The 20,297-nt window shown below is 37.4% G+C and overlaps 1 protein-coding gene across 1 annotated transcript; it reads left to right on the forward strand.

Annotated features, from left to right (window-relative positions):
• Positions 1 to 889: 889 nt before the first annotated feature.
• Positions 890 to 16,193, forward strand: LOC306849334 (calsenilin-like; the record flags this gene model as incomplete). Its single annotated transcript, XM_079384283.1, has 8 exons — positions 890 to 992; positions 6,954 to 7,078; positions 11,383 to 11,452; positions 11,575 to 11,645; positions 11,740 to 11,847; positions 11,941 to 12,045; positions 12,135 to 12,197; positions 15,135 to 16,193. The coding sequence occupies 8 exons, from the start codon at positions 890 to 892 to the stop codon at positions 15,180 to 15,182; spliced, it is 693 nt and encodes a 230-aa protein (XP_079240409.1). The 3' UTR covers positions 15,183 to 16,193.
• Positions 16,194 to 20,297: the final 4,104 nt, after the last annotated feature.

The raw sequence follows: 20,297 nt of genomic DNA on the forward strand, positions 1-20,297 counted from the left end.
ATCTGCGCCCACTTCCAGACGGATCCACCCGATCTGCGAAGGATTGACGTATTTTTGCCACTGCCACAGGAAGTACCTTGTAGCTTCATTGCAGATTTGCACCAACCTGGAGGCCTCCGACCGCTTTGGAGCAGGATTCGAGATTCCACCTCAGTGGTTGTCGCGGTGACCGAGGCAGTGCCAGATGTTGATCCTGCATATAACTGAGTAACTGAGTATTACTTCTACGTGGACAAATGATTCCAGTTTGAGGCATTAGGGTACCCATTAGTCTCAAATTTCTGTCAACATCAACAAAGCCCGGATTTAAAAGCTACTTAGGACATGAAATTAAATATGATCGTTTTAACTGCAAAATCGTCGCAGTGTGTCGATTGCTTCCATGTCGCGATTCCACATTAGGCTCCACTGAATGAATTTCCCTTCTCTTGTGCCTCCTGTCTCACACTGAAACGTACACCTCTGGATAAACAATCTTGAATATCGCAACGCCTCTGCAGCACTTTTTCACAGCAGAGTTTAAAATGCTCTTGTCTGTTGTTGACATTTGCAAATAACATTCGCGGCCCCTAATGGTTTTTACACATCTGGACTGAGTACAAGAACTGCAATCCAGCTCTTTATTTATGCGATGGGGCTTTCAAGAAGAATGACCTAACATGGAAACACTGACTTCTCTCCGTTCTGCCAAAAATATCTCCTGATTTTCCTTTTAAATATTCTTCTAAAGGAGCTAATGAAATGAATCTTTCTTTTTGAGACACCCTGCATCTGGCACCATGCTATATCGGCCAGTTGGCTTTGTCCCGTGTTAGTACACACACTAGCAGATTAGTACTTCCAGTAGTTCTAGAAGTTCTCGTGCCAAGAGCCGTAAATCACCGCAGTCATGGGTATTCAGGGAATGGAGCTGTTCGCCGTCGGAGTGGTCATCATTCTGTTCGTGGCTGTTCTCAAACAGTTCGGCATTCTGGAGCCCATGTCGCTGGAAGGTAAGGAGCATTCTAGAACTGAGGTCCTCCCCTTTGTTGTCATGGTGATATGTTTGACCAATTGGGCCCATGGGGCCGGGGTTACATCAGGTACATCCTGAAGATAGCGATAACAAATCTGATTATCCTTCTCTAGTAATGTTGTGATGTTTGTGTTCACATGAAAGAAACTGATTGGGCTTTTATAATACTTTTGAATACAGTAATATATTGTTCCTGTTGAGTTTTAAATGCTTGTGAATTTTGAAGGTCATTGATGGGAGAAAGTATGTACATGCGTAAATGCAACACATACATCTGACACCAGGTGTAACCGTGGGACTGCAGCACCGGGATAGTGTGGGACAAAATTTTCCTTAGAAATTTCAAATCTGGCAACCTCCTTTTGGGGATGATCTTAAAGGTAAAAAATAAATCATAAATAGAGTAAGTAATATTTTTTTTTAAACTCTAAAAAGTTTATTTTAGCAGGAGGAGTAATTATTGCTTATTAGGGGGAAAGTCGTGGCCTAATGGTTAGAGAGTCGGACTCGTAATCGAAAGGTTGCGGGTTCGAGTCCCCGGCCGGCAGGGATTGTAGGTGGGGGGAGTGAATGTACAGCGCTCTCTCCACCCTCAATACCACGACTGAGGTGCCCTTGAGCAAGGCACCGAACCCCCAACTGCTCCCCGGGCGCTGCAGCATGGCTGCCCACTGTGTGTGTGTGTGTGTGTGTGTGTGTGTGTGTGTGTGTGCGTGCGTGCGTGCGCGTGTGCGCGTGCGCGTGCGTGTGCATCTGTTCACTACTCACTGCTGTGTGTGTGCACTTGGATGGGTTAAACGCAGAGCACCAATTTCGAGTATGGGTCACCATACTTGACAATACGTCACGACTTTACTTTGACTTTATAATTAGTTTATATATTATTTGCCAATTGTAAATTATAATTAGCTTATAGTTTTTTTATATATATAAAACAATTGAAGGCTATTGTATGTCCTTGTTTAAATGAGCAGTTTACATGAAATTTAACATGCTATGTTCCATCTGACATGCTATATTCCATTTAAAAGTATTAGCTACAGCATTTTGTCATTATTATGCATGCTTTTATCACCTTATTAATTAGGAGATTAAATGCAAAATCTGAACTAAATGTTGCACTAAAAAAAGGTGATAAAAATCATTTAAAAACTGTGAAATTGTGCTCAGTTAAATTTGTTCAAATTTTTACCCAAAATCTTGATGCTGATTTTTTAAAAAGTCCAATGACTTACTGTATAACTACCTAAATAGCTGATGATATCTGTGTGAGTGTGTCTGTTATTAATGATAAATGTTGTAGGACATTTTGTTATTGTTTAGGTTTACGATGTGCTAGTATGTGATCTGTTTTGAACAAACAGCGCATCCAGATTTTTTTCCTTACTTAAAGACAAGTAACTTATTGAGAATGTTATATTGGTGTCAGAAATACTGCATTCTCTCTCTCTTTCACTCACTCACACACACACACACACACACACTTTCTCTCTTTGAATCAAAACCCAGTCTAACATTACCCTTCATTCATTATGTATGCTGTATTGAACAGGCTTTCTTTACGGCTACCTAAAAATGGGTCCGCTGGTCTCTGTACTGGGTCCTGAAGGGCACTGTCCATTTCCCTCTCACCCCTCACTTCATCACAAGATCATATCCGCCAATCATTTCTGAAAGTACAGATCAGAGTCCGCACCTTCATATAGACACACATCCTCTGGAGTCACAAAGCTTGAGATTGGAGATATTTTTATTTTCTCCACTGTTCTCCACACTTTGTCTGTCGTCTGGTGGACGTGCCCTGTGTCGTGTCGCATATTTGTTGTCTCTTCTGTTTGACTTACAGGAACAGAGGTGATTGGTCGTTGTTGTTAATGAGAATCAATCTAAAACTATCAGTCATTTTCTTCATTAAAAGTATTACAAATGAAAAGAATGGCATTATGGAAATGTGCTTTGAGCTGCACTTTTGATTAAAATCATAAACAATTCAGTCTTATCAGTATCCTGATAAAAATAAAACTTCATAGTCATGCATTTTTTTGCAATAATTATTTTAATCACTTTGAGTGGCCTAAGCTGGTCTTAGCTTTGCAAAAATTGATTTTCTTACTTATTCTTATTAGTAGAATTTTTGTCTTGTTTTCTAGTATTGATAATTCAATATTCTTGATTCAAGAATATTAGATAAGCTGTTTACTTGTCAAGTAAAATGACTTAAGATGTTGTGTTCTTTTAAAAAAAACAAACAAGATTATTTTTCTTGCCCCACTGGCAGATAGTTTTTTTTTATTTTATTTTATGTTTTTTATTTGTTTTTTTTTTTCAGAAAACAAGGCATAATATCTTAAGTTATTTTACTTTTAAAATAATAGATTTTTAGATATTTATACTAGAAAACAAGACAAAAAAAAAAATTGCAGTGTAAACCATATTTGGCTGAGCTGGTTTGTGTATTTTTATGATGTTTTGACTACTTGTCAGCTGTAGACCAGATAAAATCACCTAAGACCAGCAGTTTTAAGTTTGGTTTATGCTGTTTTTTTTTTAGCAAGTATATACTGTATAGGTTCTAACAATAAAGGCATAACACGGCAGCTTTTATAACAGACAGTTATGCAAATAAACACTTGATCATCCGGAAAGGTCTGAGTGCCTCCTGTAATCTATACGTAAATCTTCTTCCAATATTGGCCCGTGGGCCGGACCACCCAACGGATTAGCAGGGGACTATTTTTTAGCTCAGTGCCGTCACTTACTACCACTCTCTCTATTCCTGAGAGCCATGTTTCAGGAGGGTGAAGTTTATTTTGGGCTTCTGCTTGTGTGAATCTAATATGTAATCAGAGACGCTGAAGTATTACTTTTGAAGGAAAGCGTGCGTAATGATCAATATGTGTCGGCTCTGTTGCATGAGAGGAATTTGACCTGTCAACTATTATTTGGTTCAACTTGCATGTTTCTGCTCATAGTATAATGCAAATTGTCTACTGTGGTGCACCGCAGACGTGAAGCATCAGCCACCAGAGGGCAATGTTTCTTTATGAACTCAAACCTGGGCGATGAGCTCCTTTCGAGGATCCAAGCTGTGAAGTTTTGGCTGGTTAGCATGGTTAGACATTCTGGTTCTAAAAAGCATTTGTCTGTTGTCAGCCAGTGGCATTGAGGGATCACAAATTGCAGCATTGTCTCTTGCTTCATCAGAAAAGGAATATTTATTTTTCAAATGTTATTTGTTTGTTTTTTTGCAAGAAATTAATAGGCTACTTCTATTAAGCAATCTTGCAATTAATTGATCAAAAATGACATTTATGATGTTGTATATGATTTATATTTCAAATAAATGCTCCCTTTGAACTCCCTGATTATAATGAGTTCTATAGTATTTTGTTGCGCCACGCAGATTCACTGACCTTTTGCCTGTAAAATACATTTGTACTGTTTATGAAAACTGTAAACATCAGTTGTAGTTTTATTAGCATCGTTAGTATCAATCCCCTTTGAAAACTCTTGAGTTCTTCAGTGCTAATGGTTTTGGCTGTCATAAATCTGTTGTGCATGACAAAATCTAAAAGATCACTCTTGGCAGAGAGAGCACCGAATAACAATGCTGCCAGTAGGAGGATAAATGAAGAACAGTCTCTATAGATCACTGTCATATCAGAAAGGCTGAAATACAGAGAGAACAATTAGTCGTGGGAAACTGGTTCACAAGACAAGGGAAAGCAGGATTTAGGGCACCTTGTGATTGTGCATCTGTTCCAACAACTTCAATGTCCATTCTAGACCAATCAAAGGCATAAAATCTTTTTACTTTCGTCAGGGAAGCTTCATATGAACTGCTTTCCTGAGGACAAGGATTTATGTACCATAAAATGTGATGATTTGCTGTTTTGTCTCATTTAAAGCAGAAACATGGTGTCTGTTTTTTATCATCATGTCAAAGTTGAAGATTCACGTTAGAGTTGTGTCTAAATCTAATTGGGACAACCTTGTCTCCCGAGTAGGAGTTTTCTCAATTCCCTTTGAAAGTTGTGCCAGAGTGAACTTTTAAATAGATGTGAGTAGAATAGATGCATAGAAATATTGAGAGAGTTACCAGCGTATATTTGGACTCCAAAGTCATTTTGGACACAAGGATAAGACAAGATGACACCAACATAAGATGCTTTTTGGTTTTGGTTTTATTGACTTTTCCGAAAAGTGTGACAGATGTTTCTCGAAACAGGATATCTGCCCATCTCGCTACCTCAATTACGTTATCGGCATTCTAGGATACTTATGTTTCATTTATGAAGCTTGTGGAATTAACAGTCTAAAAGTGGACTGAGCTGGAAGAACAAGACGTGTTGAGAGAGAGTGTCAGGATGAGTGTGAGATGGGAGACAGAGGGGTTACAGACTGTGGGCATCGTCTGCCTGGTCATCATGTTTCTCAAACTCATGCATCTGCTTGGACTCATAGACATAACTGAGACAGGTGAGAGAAAGAGAGAGAAACTAGCAAACATCATTTCAGGGGTTGTTTAAAAATGTTGTTTATAGATGTTATACTTGTCTTATATTTACATGACCTGAACACTGTACAATCATCCATTTCAGTAAAAATAGCTTATCTTCCTTAAAATAAAATCATTTATTTGAGAGGCAAAGTTGCATATAATATTCAGAGAAGTTATGCTGAATTTAGTTGATTTTTTTTTTTTTGTTATAGGCATAAAACTCACTTATGTTTGCTTGATTGAAGTTTAAAAGTTAATGTTTTAAAGAAATGTAATTTTAATAAAATGTATTATTGATACTTTACAAATATTGTCTCATTGTCATATTCAGTTTTTGCTTCTTAAATACAATTTTATTGTATTAAGGATGTTTAGATATTTTTTTCATTACTGGAAAATACGTTTTGTTTAGTTTGTTATTTTTCCATGTGAAGCAATCAACAGCATTCCAGATGGACTGTATTTAACCGGGAAAATTCCTTTTTATTTAAATTTTTGAGGGATTTTCCAGTTCTTTAAGCTTCCATTGTCTGTTTAGAAATAGGTAACTTTTGTTCCCTAGAGCTCCATTTTGTTTTGTGATTTTGTCATTTTTAGGTATATATATATATACTTCTACTTAAATTTTGTTTATTTCTGTTAGTTGGCAAAGTAGTTTTTCATCAAATATTTATATTTTTATTTTATTTCAGCTTTATTTCAATTAACATGATTAACTGAAGTAGTAAATCGTTTTAGTTAACAATATCAACACTGATTATTTGATACAGTTTCTCTTCCTCCGACGTTTTGCCACCCTTTTTTTGTTTAGTGATTGTTCTATTTTTTGTGGCTTTTATGACTTGACCGTTTCTCTCTTTTTTTCTTCTTTCACTCTCTCTGACCCTTTCTGTCCTTCTCGTTCCTCCCTATCTCACTTTTGACCTGTTTTTGTAAAGACGGTGAGTGTAAACACCTGTCTAGTTTAGTCTCTTTTCTTTGTTATTCGGTCTATCTCCTTTTCTTTTTGTGGGATGCTTTCTTCATTATGTGATTGACTATGCCATAGCTCACATCCAAACACTAGCAGAGTTTAGAAGAAATACTGAATTCCACCAATTATAATTGCTGAAGTCTAACAGTAAGGAAACCCGAAAATTAGTCATTCACATTGACACCAACAGTCAGTCACATTGAAAAAGAAAGTCACCCTGTCTATCAAACCTCCATTTCTCTTTCCTCTTCCTGCACATCTTTAACATTTATGCTAACTCTTTTGCTTTTACTCCCCTTTTTCTTCCTCCTTTCTCTCGCAACCGCTGTCTCCCTCTTTGAAATGCTCTCTCACCCCATCCCGTCCTGCATCCCATCAACTCACCCCCTTCCCGACCCCTTCCCCCTCTATCTCTCTGCTTTCCCCCTCTTCCTCTCTCTTTTTTTGCTCTTTCTCTCCCATAGACAGCAGTGACAGTGACCTCGAGCTGTCCACGGTGCGACATCAGCCCGAGGGTCTGGAGCAGCTGCAGGCTCAGACCAAATTCACCAAGAAGGAGCTGCAGTCCCTTTATAGGGGCTTCAAAAACGTGAGTATCTGTTGAAGAGAGGGGACAAATAAGGATTGAGTTAGTTAATGTTTGTGGTCAGTTGTTTTCATTTTTGTGGTGGGTCAACTATCAAGACTGTATGAATGATATGAAAAAAGTTTTATGTTTAGCATTAAATTTGAACTTTAACTTCAATCAGAACGGCAAAAAGACAGATTTTTTGCTTCTTTGTTTTTTTTACATTCAACTCACCAACACAGTTTCCAGAGTATTCTGGATGGCTGCTAGATGGTTTCTTACTGATCCATCAGCTCAAAAGTACGGTGACCGGGAGGGGACATCTTTGGTTCACTTATAGTTTTGTCGTGTCGCCCCGACATATTAATTTGTGGGAACATCATATTAACTCGTGGGTAATGGCGCCTGCAGAATTTTTTCTTATGTAATGGTAAATTGATTCTATTTTGTTTCATTTTTAATAAAGTTAATTTAGAAAAACGTTTGGAGCAGTTTTTGTTCGTTAAATGTTAGGGTTTTTTTTAAGTAACGACCAAGCGGCCAGCGGCAGACAGTGAGCTGATCATAGCCTATGTTTGATCAATTTAGCCTTCTCAAATCATCAGGACTTGCCTAAAATAAAATCTATAGATATAAAACAGTTCAAGCATATCACAATGTTAGTTTCAATGATTAAACTATATAAATGTGCGCTATTAGGCGCATATCTAATCGTTTGTGTGAAGAGTGGAAACTGAAGCACACTTTGCAGGACATGGAGGCGCTAGCGCGGTCACTCACTTGCATTTTTTTCTTGATAGTGGAAACAATTCTTTTTTTGATAGTGGAAACAATTTTTGCTCATAAAGGTAAGAGTAATACATCATTCGGGAATGTAAAGGGTCTACTTTTATTTGTGTGCATTCACAATATCAACAAAACGTTGTGCTTTTATTAAATAAATAGGAAAAGAGAGGATGCACTTGCTGTCTTGTCTTGAACAGGAGCGCTTTACAATAATGAACCGAAACTTAACAAATTGAGTCACAGATATGATAAATATATCTATAGAAAGCTTTAAATTACTACTTTAAAACAAAATTATTCAAATCGAAAACAAAAACTCTTTCATTATGTAAAGGCACGTCCAATGAGGAGATGGCGAGTCATTTTTTCATCACCATCTAAAATATAAAAATAAGGAAAAGCCTAAAACAGGCCCGATTATATTTTTTCTGATTTTATGTTGCTCTGATCTCTGAATAACTTCAAATTTAAAGGATTTGCTGCAACACAATTTTGTCTGATATGTGTATTATTTATTGGCCCATTTTTTTTTAATCCATGCAGCAAATGCTTTAAAAATTACTTTATTGCATTCCAGATGATTTTAAAGAACGTTACACAAACATTTTATGGGTAGCTTGAATGTAAAACATTGTCATGAATTCGTTGTATTCCCATTTGTAAAATAGACTACAAATTAATTGTTGTAGTCTAACCCGATCTCATGAAAGTGCGTATAGCACGATTTTCTGTTTTTATTTGGCGTAATGTTTATACGCAAAAGACTGATAAATTCATAATTAATGGTATGTTCAGGTTCAGTCGACAGAAATACGGGACACGCAGGCCTATAATTTCCTGCTGAAATGTTTGCGGGGCAAATCTCAGGTCAGTCTGAGCGCTCATGGTACACACAGTGCATACAGCCATACACCTGCAGGCGCCACTGCTCGTGGGAATGTGATATGTCATGGAAATGTCATTATGAAATAAATATTTTCCTCTAATACACATTGGACACAATTAACGGCACCCTTTTATTCAATACTTTTTGAAACCTACATTTGCCAGTTTAACAGCTCTAAATTTTCTCCTAAAATGCCTGATGAGGTAAGAGAACACCTGACAAGAGATCAGAGACAATTCCTTCATCCAGAATCTCTCCAGATCCTTTAGATTCCCAGCTCCATGTTGATGCTTCTTCTCTTCAGTTCACCTCACTCATTTTCTTCAGGGTTCAGGTCAGAGGACTGGAATGGCCATAGCAGAAGCTTGGTTTTATGCACAGTGACCCATTTTTGTGTTGTTTTTGAGGTTTGTGTTTGGATTATTGTACGGTTGGAAGATCCAAACATGGCCCATTATAAGTCAGTCACTTATCCCATCCAAAGTGCACACACACAGCAGTGAACACACACACACACCGTGAACACACACCCGGTGTCAGACGGTGTCTCGTGTTTCCCCTCCTCTCGTGCCCATATTTGGTCTTCCTGTTCCTGTCCTTGTTCTCTGTAGTTATTAGTTCATTAGTCCCCAGCCCTGTGTTTAAGTACTACTCACCTGTCCGAGTGCGCCCGAGTGTCCGTGCTTCAAGAGCACTCCCGAGTGTCCACGCTTCAAGAGCACCCCCAAGAGTCTGCGCTTCAAGAGCATCCCTGAGTGCCCGCGCTGTCCGAGCGCCCCCGAGTGTCCGCGCTGTCTGAGCGTCCCCCAAGAGTCCGTGCTGTCCGAGCGCCCCCAAGAGTCTGCGCTGTCCGAGCGCCCCCAAGAGTCCGCCCGAGCGCCCCCAAGAGTCTGCGCTGTCCGAGCGCCCCCGAGTGTCCGCGCTGTCCGAGTGCCCCCAAGAGTCCGTGCTGTCCGAGCGCCCCCAAGAGTCCGTGCTGTCCGAGCGCCCCCAAGAGTCTGCGCTGTCCGAGCGCCCCCAAGAGTCTGCGCTGTCCGAGCGCCCCCAAGTGCCCGCTCCTCCAGAGCGCCCTCAAGTGCCCGCTCCTCCAGAGCGCCCCACAGAGCCCGTTCCTCCAGAGCGCCCTCTAGTGTCTGCGCCTCCAGAGCGCCCCCAAGTGACCTCGCCATCAGAGCAGCCCCTAGTGCCCACTCCTCGTCAATGGCTTTTTTGGGGAGGGGCTATAGGGTCACGGCCTGTGTGGCCAGGCCAAGGGCCAAGGCCACAGAACCCCTTAACCCGCCTTGGCTGCCCAAAAAAATAAGGCCATGGCCTCCCAAGTCTCCTGTCCCGCCATGGCTCCCGGAACTGGCGCCGCTCTGGAGGCCGGTAGCCCTGCCCCCTGATCCCTGGAGGCCTCCAGAGCGCCCACACCCCCTCCCCATTGGATGGTGTATGGCGCGTGGACGCGCCTTCTGGAGGTGGGCATAATTTCAGACTGTGTCTCGTGTTTCCCCTCCTTTCGTGCCCATATTTGGTCTTCCTGTTCCTGTTCTCGTTCTCTGTAGTTATTAGTTCATTAGTCCCCAGTCCTGTGTTTAATTACTACTCACCTGTTTCTGTTCTTCCTCGTTGATTTCCCAGTGTTCTTAAGCCCTGTGTCTCCCTGTCTCCCATGTCCTGTATTGTTTGTCTATTCCACGATTTCCACGTTCTGTGAGTTGATTTAAATAGACATTGTTCATTCAAGATTCTCCGTGTCTCCTCGCTCCTTGCTCCCAGAGCAGCGTGACACCCGGAGCAGTGGGCAGCCATTTATGCTGTGGCGCTGTAACATACAACCCTAATAAACATAACTGATAAGAAAAAACTAAGAAGAAACGTTATTTCAAAGACAAACATCAAATTCAAACAGAATTTGAAATGCAACGCAGGGAATTCTGGGAATGTCAGTTTGCGGTTTTTCCCTGTAAATTTTATAGGAACTTACCGTTAACCATTTAACAGGTTTTTACTGTAGCATTTTCAGTTTTTTACCGTTAAAATCATGGTCATTTTTTACAGTGTAGGTTTGTTTACACATTAAACTCATGGCCACAAGAAAAATATGTCGTTCCCTCAACATACGAAGTCGTAGCCACGAGAAATGGATGTTGTTCCCTCAAAATAACATCTCTAGGCCACGACATAAGGATGTCGTTACCTCAACAAAACGATCTCATGGCCACAACATAATATCACGTTCCCACGAACTAATATGGCGTTCCCACTAATTAATATCTGGTGGCCACGACAAAACTAAGTGAACCGAAGACGTCCTCTCCCAGGCACCATACAAAAGAGCCCAAGTCTATATGATATTCTGGTCCCTAGATATGACTCACTTAACGTAAGTCTTTTTATTGTCCACCAGGTGAAAACTCAACCCAATTGCAAACAGTAGTAGTATTTTAATTATTCATAAAAAAATGACACAGTTCATCTTTAATGAAGAGCTTTGGGGTTGAAAATGTTCTTTCTGTTTGTATCAGCAGATGTGTACTATATAGGACAGAAAATTAGCACATTGCACTTATTTAAAGCCTTCACGAGCTGCCGATGTGGCACAGTGAGAATTAGTCCATTATCAGTTTAATTAAATGTTTAATTAGATGTGCCTCTCTTTCCATTTAAGGAGTGCCCAAGTGGTTTGGTTGATGAGGAAACATTCAAGACCATCTACTCTCAGTTCTTTCCCCAAGGGGGTAAATACATATATTTTTCACTAAATCAGTAAATGTGTTTATTGGTTTTGTATGAATTGTGATTTGGAACTAATTGGACTAATTAGTCTGTTTTCTTACTGGTCTATTTGTTACTTCCTCAGATGCCACTACATATGCCCACTTCTTGTTTAATGCGTTTGATCTTGATAGAAATGGCTCAATTCGTTTTGAGGTGAGGATATCCTTAATCACAGCTTTTTTTTTTCTTTTTTCTTTTATATCACCCTCATTTTTTTTTCATTGTCACTCTCTGCTCTCTATGACAGGACTTTGTGATTGGACTGTCTGTGTTATTGAGAGGATCTGTCACTGAAAAGCTCAATTGGGCTTTCAACCTTTACGACATCAACAAGGATGGATACATCACTAAAGAGGTTCTTGTTAAACCTTTGTTCTAATGCTCCAGCGGCTCCTTCACTGACACTTTTGTAAAGCAGACTTAAATAATAATAAGTTTGTGTTTGTAGGAGATGCTGTTAATCATGAAGTCAATCTACGACATGATGGGCAGGTACACCTACCCCAGTGTGCGAGATGAAGCTCCATCTGAACATGTGGAAAAGTTCTTCCAGGTATCAGTAGCAAGCACATTTATATGAAGACACAAAAACAATCTTATCAGAGTATTAAGATCTTCTACACTTACTACATTTTCTTATAGAAAATGGACAGAAATCGAGATGGTGTGGTCACTATTGAGGAGTTTATTGAGACCTGTCAGAAAGTAAGTTGAAATTAGTATATACTCACAACTTTTGGTGTAAATGGTTTAAAAATCATTTATACATAAAGTATTGTTTTCAATTTAATGTAAAAATGTATGAATTGTTTGTAAAAACAGTCTTTAAATGATCATATTCAATTCAATGTGAAAATTGCATAAATAGTTAATAAAAACAATGTTGTGTTAATGATCACTTTTAAAGGGAAGATTTACGTGAATTACTTGTAAAACATGATCCCATTCAGTTTATTGCAAAGTTTTAGTAATATTATATAACTATTTTTAAGTAAATTGTTGCGTTTAATTTAGGGCTGTCAATTGATTAAAATATTTAATCGCGATTAATCGCATGATTGTCATGAGTTAACTCGCAACTTAATCGCACACTTTTATTTGTTCTAAATGTAGCTTAAATGAATACTTTTCAAGTTTTTAATACTCTAATCAACATCGGCATGGACAAATATGGATGCGTTATGCAATATATGTTTATTATTATTAAAACCATAGTCAACATAGAGCATGAAGACTAGACATGTTTCAAAGGACATAGATGATTTTCAAAGAACTTGTTCATGTCTATTAGACACATGAAAAAGAAATACCAGGTTCCCATAACTTCTTTCTTTGCACTGAGCAATTTACTGACACAAACCTGTTTACATTTTTGCATGACAGGCCAGCTCTTCCTCTGAAAATGTACATATATTATTTATTATTACATTTGTTTGCCTCTCTGTGCCCACATAATGTATTTTGATGCAGCTAAATTCTCAATAAAACTGTTTTCATTGATATATTTTACTGTTTCGGTTGTCAGACAACGGAATGAATATGAAATAGTGATTGAAACGTGACCCATTAAGACTATAACCTCTCACTTCCAAGATGTTAATCTGCACAAAAATCCTGATAATCGAGCCGTCGTCTGATAAAATCAAATACACATAAGAGAATGACAATAGCTGTGCTCAGGGGTGTCATGCACTCATTATTTTTGAGGGGGCACGAGTTGGGGGGGGGGGGGTCCGTCATGTGACACACAGCAGCCACAACACTTGTTTTATTTAATTTTTTTCCTTTTTATTCGAAACATTCCGAAACGCATTAACTATATCATGAAATACCTTAATTCTCACCTTTATGGATTATGTTAGTTGATCTATGGTGGGCGATAGTCAAAGTAACCTAATATTGATACAAACCTGTCTGTTTATGGATGTCATGCCATAACATGTTTTTAATACGACTGACTTTATATTTAATGTGAATAAAAACATGGTAAGTTAGGCTACTACTCATAACACTTTTATTGTACAGAAAGAGAGCAAAGAATATTTTCACTGACAGTCTGAGTTCAAGCACTCTCAAAAACTCCTATTAAAATCACTGAAGCTGTTTACACTGTGAAATGAGTATCTTACCTACAGATTCGTGCACACATTTGCACTTTGTTTTTTCTGACGAGATAATTCGCCAGAAGGAGGTATTCAGTCTGCGAGCGAGTGAAGAAAACACCGGCATTTTAGCGATGACTCATCTGAACGCCTTTGATTGGTCATTGCATTCATAAGCTCAACGGCATCGTGTGTGATTGGTTATAAAGCGCAGCGCTTTACAAACATGTATGTATCTGGCTCAGCGCCAGCCAGGGAATACAGATTTTAATTTAGCAGCTGATGATATGACGCACTGAACGATCTAATCACGCCTGTGTGATTGTATTAAATATAGAAAATGTTAATCTGCTAATTTTGCCTTTTGGAAGCTGCATTCAAAATCCACTTGGCTCAGAAATCTGAGGGGGCACGTCTGCAAAGTCGCTAAATTGGCAACACTGTGCATCTCCATTTCTCCAACTACGGGCTAGGCCACGGGTCAAACAAAAAATGCACGCTACGTTAATTGCGTGTTAATAAAATTAGTGCCGTTAAAATGACTTTGCGTTAACGTGTTATTAACTTTGACAGCCCTAATTTAATTCAATAAAAAATATATGTTAATAGATTGTATAACAATTGTTACATAAAGTATATCTTACAATGTGAAAATTTACGTGAACTGTTCTTAAAATCACAGTTCTGTAAATAATTACATTCAGTTTAATGCGAAAATGTACATAAATCATTTGTGAAACCATTTTCTTGAGAATTATCACATTCAATTCAATGTCTAAATTAAATAAATACTATGCTTATGTAAATGATCACTTTCAGTCCAATTTACGTCAAATTAAATTTACATAGATTACTTGTAATGTACAAATTACTTGTACTTGTAATCTATTCTATCTTCTATATCTAAATTTTATTTAATAAAATGTTTTTGTAAATTGTATAAATATATAAAATCACACTCTTTTCAATGCAAAAATATATGTAAACAGTTTGTGTAAAGCCATGAATTATCACAATAATTTCAAAAGTGAAAATTACATAAATAGTTCATAAAACCATTTTTTACGTAAATTATTGCAATTCTGTTGATGTTCTTTAAATCATTATTATTTAAATCACATTCAGTGCAAAAATGTGTATGTAAAACATCAAAAGACACAAACGCATTCAGTTTGATGTGAAAATTTATGGGTTTGTAATAAAACTTTGTTTGACATCATTGACGTCATACCATATTTGAACTGAACATGACTGCGAATGAGATTTGATAACTATGCGAATGAGATTTGATAACTAGAAGCATGTACATACTATGTACTTTTTATAGTAATTACAATAACTAGGTAACCCTGAACCTACCCCTAAACCTAACCCTACGCCATGTACTTACCTTATATTACCAGTACTTTCTCAGGGAGGTACACTATAAGTACACTGTAAGTACACGTACTGTTAAATAAAGTGCAACCACAAAGCGTCTTTTTTAGGTTGATGCCGACCATTTCAAATGGTCATAATTTATTATTCTTCTACTTTCCAGGACGAAAACATCATGAACTCCATGCAGCTCTTTGAAAATGTGATATAAGATAGGATGGGAGTGGAGCGATCTAAAGCTAAAACAGCCCTCAGTGTCCCAATCCAGTTCTCTCCACATGTCTATATACCAAACTAGCACAGCAGTCACTCTCTGTCTTGTCCTGTAGCACTACTCCCATGCCTGCTGCACTCCGTAGAATAGTATAGACCAACACATAGTCAACAGTATGGCATCACAGTTTGTACTCCACAGCAGGACTACTTTCAAAAAGAAAAGCCTGGACGGCCGGGATCCTTCCAGTTGCTAAATACTGGCAACCATGTGGTGGACCTTTCTGATCCGGATGAACAAATGAAGTAGCAAAGCCATGTTTTGTATCACTGATTGATGGATTCCAACGGGCTCTCTGATGTCCATATAATAACCATCAATGCTCTGGACTGCTTTCTTCTGCCTTACGAATGAGGGACATTCCAAGACTCAATCTCAACCTTCCAGATACCATAGTTTGAAGGAGAGTACAGTAACTATGGATTTCAAGGGACCCAAAGGAGCATCTAGCACCAATGATGATTTGAAGCACACCAGAGACTACACGTAATACTCACCAAAAGAACAAAATTAATGTGATGAAAACTGACCTCAAGCATGCCTGTCCAAATATGTAAGATATTTGTGATTTTCTTGCATGGAGACTGACAAAGTTGTACATTTTCTTCCTTGTAAGCCAGTAGGTCCCACAGAAGGCTGTAAGCAAACTAAAGCAACTGTATGCGTGAAGTTACATAGTGTACCAGTGTTTATAAGTTCTGCTCAAACCTGTATTGCACATATCAGTGGGGCCAGGATGATTTTTTTGGTCACATTTGATTCTTGCACAGCAATGAGGTATATTAAAAGTTATATTTACAGTGTAGGTATTTTAGAAGTATAGTAGTATGTGTTTTATTTTCAAGAATGTATTTATTTGTCAGGCAGCGTCTAATGGAATGCAGGGTTCGGGCATGAACAGACAAGTCCTGGTTATTAAAATTGTGGTTTACAAGTTTTATTATGCTCATTTAAAAAAAAAGAAATCAGTTGGATTTTGCTATATACACACACACATATATATATATATATATATATATATTTGAAACAGACTGAGATATATACTGTACGAGAGGCTTGTTTATCTTTATTTTTTTCTTTTTCCCACATGGTTTGTAAGGTGACATATTATTTCATTAAGTACAGTACACAATGGGCAACCTTGGGAATCTCCTTGTTATAAGACAGTTGTATTATCAGGAATATGGAGAGCTTTTGCTCTTACGTAATAATCCCCTTTTATTTAGGGATGGTGGGAAACAATTGCTCATCTATAAAGGAACAAATACTTTGATAAAGGTGAAGTTAAAGATTCAAAGTTACTTAAAAGTCTGTTTTCAGTTCACTTTCAGTAGCAACACCTAAATTACCTAAAAGCTCTTATTTATTCTTTGTTTATTTGGTTGGAGCAGCAGATACAGTTTAATGTAGATCCAATGAATAAAAGATGCACTACTTTTGATCAAAACCAGTGTGTTTCTGTTAATGTTTCTGATGCTTTTAGTCAGTGTTGGGGGTGATGCATTACAAGTAATGTAATCAGAATACGTTTTTAAGTAGCTAAGTGTAAAGTAATGCATTACTTTACAGTGGTTCTCTACAGTGGTTGTCAACCAGAAGACTGGAGCACAGTAATTTAAAAAAAAGTAAAACTTTCATATTAGAATGAAACCAAAAAATATAAAAATAAAATACAATTTTAAATATGATCAAAAACTAAAATTGTATATTAGTTATAGTAAAGTAACACTCGTTAAAAGTACTTAACATAACAAGTTGTTAGTATTACTGATATTACTGAAATTATAATATTAAATGAATATTTAATATTTTAAAAGAATCTAAAATTGTATTTTAAAAAAACAACAACAAGATTTTAGAATATTTAGCTTTTGAGAGCCATTGATCGACAGTAAGTGCTTTCCTTGAAACAGGCGAGTCTTAAAGGAACTACTGTGTGTGCGTGTGTGCGACTGCGCGTGTGGGTGTGTGCGCGTGTGCGTGCGTGTGCGTGCGCGCGTGCGTGTGTGTGTGTGTGTGTATAGAGATCAGAAAGGTGCCAGTTATTACAAGACCAAATCCCATATATTAAATAATACAAACTGCACCCAAGCAAACAGGAAAAGTGAAAAAGAATTGCACTTTAACACAGTGATCTGAAACCAAATATCTGTGGGTATGACTGTGAATCTGTTTACATAGAAGATCATGTCCTTACAGAAATGTTTATCCCTATTTGCTATGTTTATGGAAGTCTGTGTGTGATCTGATTCATGCTGGAAACACGTCTCCATTTTGTTTGCTTTGGGTGTCTGATAGGGAATATAATCTTTTCTAATCTCTGTACTTTTCACCTTACTCTCATGTATAATTTCTATTGGTTGTGGTTCATGTTCACCTTTCCCATAATATCTTCTATCTCTGATTTCTATCTTATCGCATCTTCTATGTGATACCGTGAGATGTCAGGTAAAAGAACAAAGTATTAAACCATGTAAAATCTGAGTGAGGCCTATAGACCCACTAACCTACATCCATCAATTAACACCATAGATTAGCTACTGATTCAGGACATGAGTTCTTAATTAAGCAGGATGAAGAAAAGTCAACACTGTCTAGTACTTGTTCATGTGTTATGAAAGCACTACAGCTAACTGGGATTATTTCTCCCATCTGTTCAGGGCTGCCTCTTTCCTGCTCCTATATCCAGGAGTGACATCACTTCCTGTGTGCATATCTGACCAGAAATGCATTTATTGATTCATGCCATTTATAGCTTAAGTGCATATATTAAATTATGGAAGACACAATAAACGTATGTTGTGTTGTCCTGTGTCGTGTGAATATGATTATAAACAGGGTGCGATTTGGGGGGATATTTAATTGAGAAAATCATCTATGTTTTAAGGTAGAAATTTAGACAATGTAGAAATACTGTGTATTTCATATAAAATGTACAGTAAATATACAGACAACGATTGTTTAAATGAGCAAATATGGAGTGTAGTTTTAAGAGATTTTTTAAGGCCTGCAGCCTCGAGCCTATGGCTGAATCCCAAACATAATATACAGCCATATTGCACTGTTACTCGTGTGAAGATCTGGCTGAGGTAAGACTGCTCTAGGTGGGTTCATGTGTGCTAAAACAGCTGCTGATGCCCTGGAAGTCACATCTCTGAAAAAGTCAAAGCAAATTTTCATATAGAGGCTATCTTTATGAACAAATTGCATATTTGAAGCCTAAACAGTAAGTTCTCATCCTAAAAAAACTCTTAAAACTACATTCCATGACACAAAAACAGTAGCCTATATAATTTATAAAATTATATAAATACCACAAGCAGAGTGATACAAACGGTGCAACGATTGGAGTTCTGCAGTGGTATATAAAGTACCTGCAAGCCATACTTAAGTAAAAGTACAGATATCTTACCAGAAAATGACTTTGAGATATTTATTGTACTTAAGTATGAACAGTATTTTTTTTTTACTTAAACATACTTAAGTATTGAAAGTAAAAGTACAAGTAAATGCAAAATGGAAAAAAAGCAAATATATGTAAAAATTTTCATACACAGCTTGAGTAGCAAGATTGTGTTCAGTTTTAACTCTTTCTTCCATTTTGTATTTTTGAGTAAGAATAAGAAGCACTTCACCTGGTTCTTAGTGTCTTTCATTCAACATATGAAAACACTTCTGGAATCTGCATCTGAAAGAGCATTTAGATGTATTTACACAGTTTAATGTATTTCAGAGGGGACATGGATGCACTTAAACTGCAGTTACAGATGTATAAATAGGCCTAATGTTTTGTTTTTAACATAAAGCGTACTGATATTTGAAATGATTTAAAACATGAAAGAAATTGTTGAAATGTGAAATTAAAACCGCCAGTAGGTGGCAGCAAGTGACTGCTAATGAGTGAGTCATTGAGATTCAACCGATTCATTCAAACCACTGATTCATTCAGGAACAAAGCATTTGACTGTGTTAATGAGTGAATCACTGAATCATTTATTCAACAGATTCGTTCTAAAAGCTGATTCGTTCAATAAATAAACACTGTCCATTGCTCAGAGACGCAAAACAGTGCTGTGATCTTTGTTTGGAACTATTTTTGATGCCAAAATTGAGCAAAAACAAGCAATGAATCTAAAATGTCACTTATTGCTTTACTGAAGGAAGTGAGTGAAGTGACATATGGCCAAGTATGGTGACCCATACTCAGAACTTGTATAAAATAATTATTAAATGTGTTCTCATGCTGATATCTGCAGAAAAACAGTAAAAATAACAAAGTATTATTAATTTGTGACATTACACCACTGGAGTTCTGTTATCACTAGAATATTGCACTCCTCTCTTCCAATCAGATTTGAGGAACAGAAATAACTGTTACATAAACTGAAATAACTCAATTAAATCAATTTTAACTAATGACTTATTTACTACAAATGTATTTATACCATGTACAGGCCCGGGTGGTTTAAAAAAAAACTGTCAAACATATAAGCAATGACCACACAGCTTGCATTAAAAATTGTGTAGGCCTACTAAACATGGGTAAACCCACCCTTTCTTCTGATAAACACTTATTTTATGCTTACCAGTCGACACACAGCCATTATTGTTAAATCCTACTCCAATTATTCAAGTATTCCAGTCATTAAACCTGAGAAAAGATCATTCAAACTCATTCCTTGTTCTCATTCCCTGCTTGTTAGGAAAATGCTATATACACAAGAAGTTGACTTTGCAAAAGGATTTTTTTATTTGTAAACTATTCACACCAGTAGGGGGAAGTACAGAGTCATAAGGTACTGGACATATTTTTAGAGAACACATACTCCCTTTGTGTGCATATTTCGAGAATGTCCATGTTTAAGATGTAAAAGCAATTGCATAGACAGTTCCTCAAATATTTTAATTTCAGCTCTGCTCTGTTACCACCAATAATAAAGTTAAACAATATAATAAAACCTGCAAGTTTCTTTATTCAGTGCTGCTTCTGTAAGCCTGTGTTCAGTGATCTGTCTTCTAGTCAGTGGTGCTCTGCTCACTCTTAAACCCTTC

Source organism: Barbus barbus (genome assembly GCF_936440315.1).
Source record: "Barbus barbus genome assembly, chromosome: 29".
In the NCBI taxonomy this organism is placed as follows: domain Eukaryota; kingdom Metazoa; phylum Chordata; class Actinopteri; order Cypriniformes; family Cyprinidae; genus Barbus; species Barbus barbus.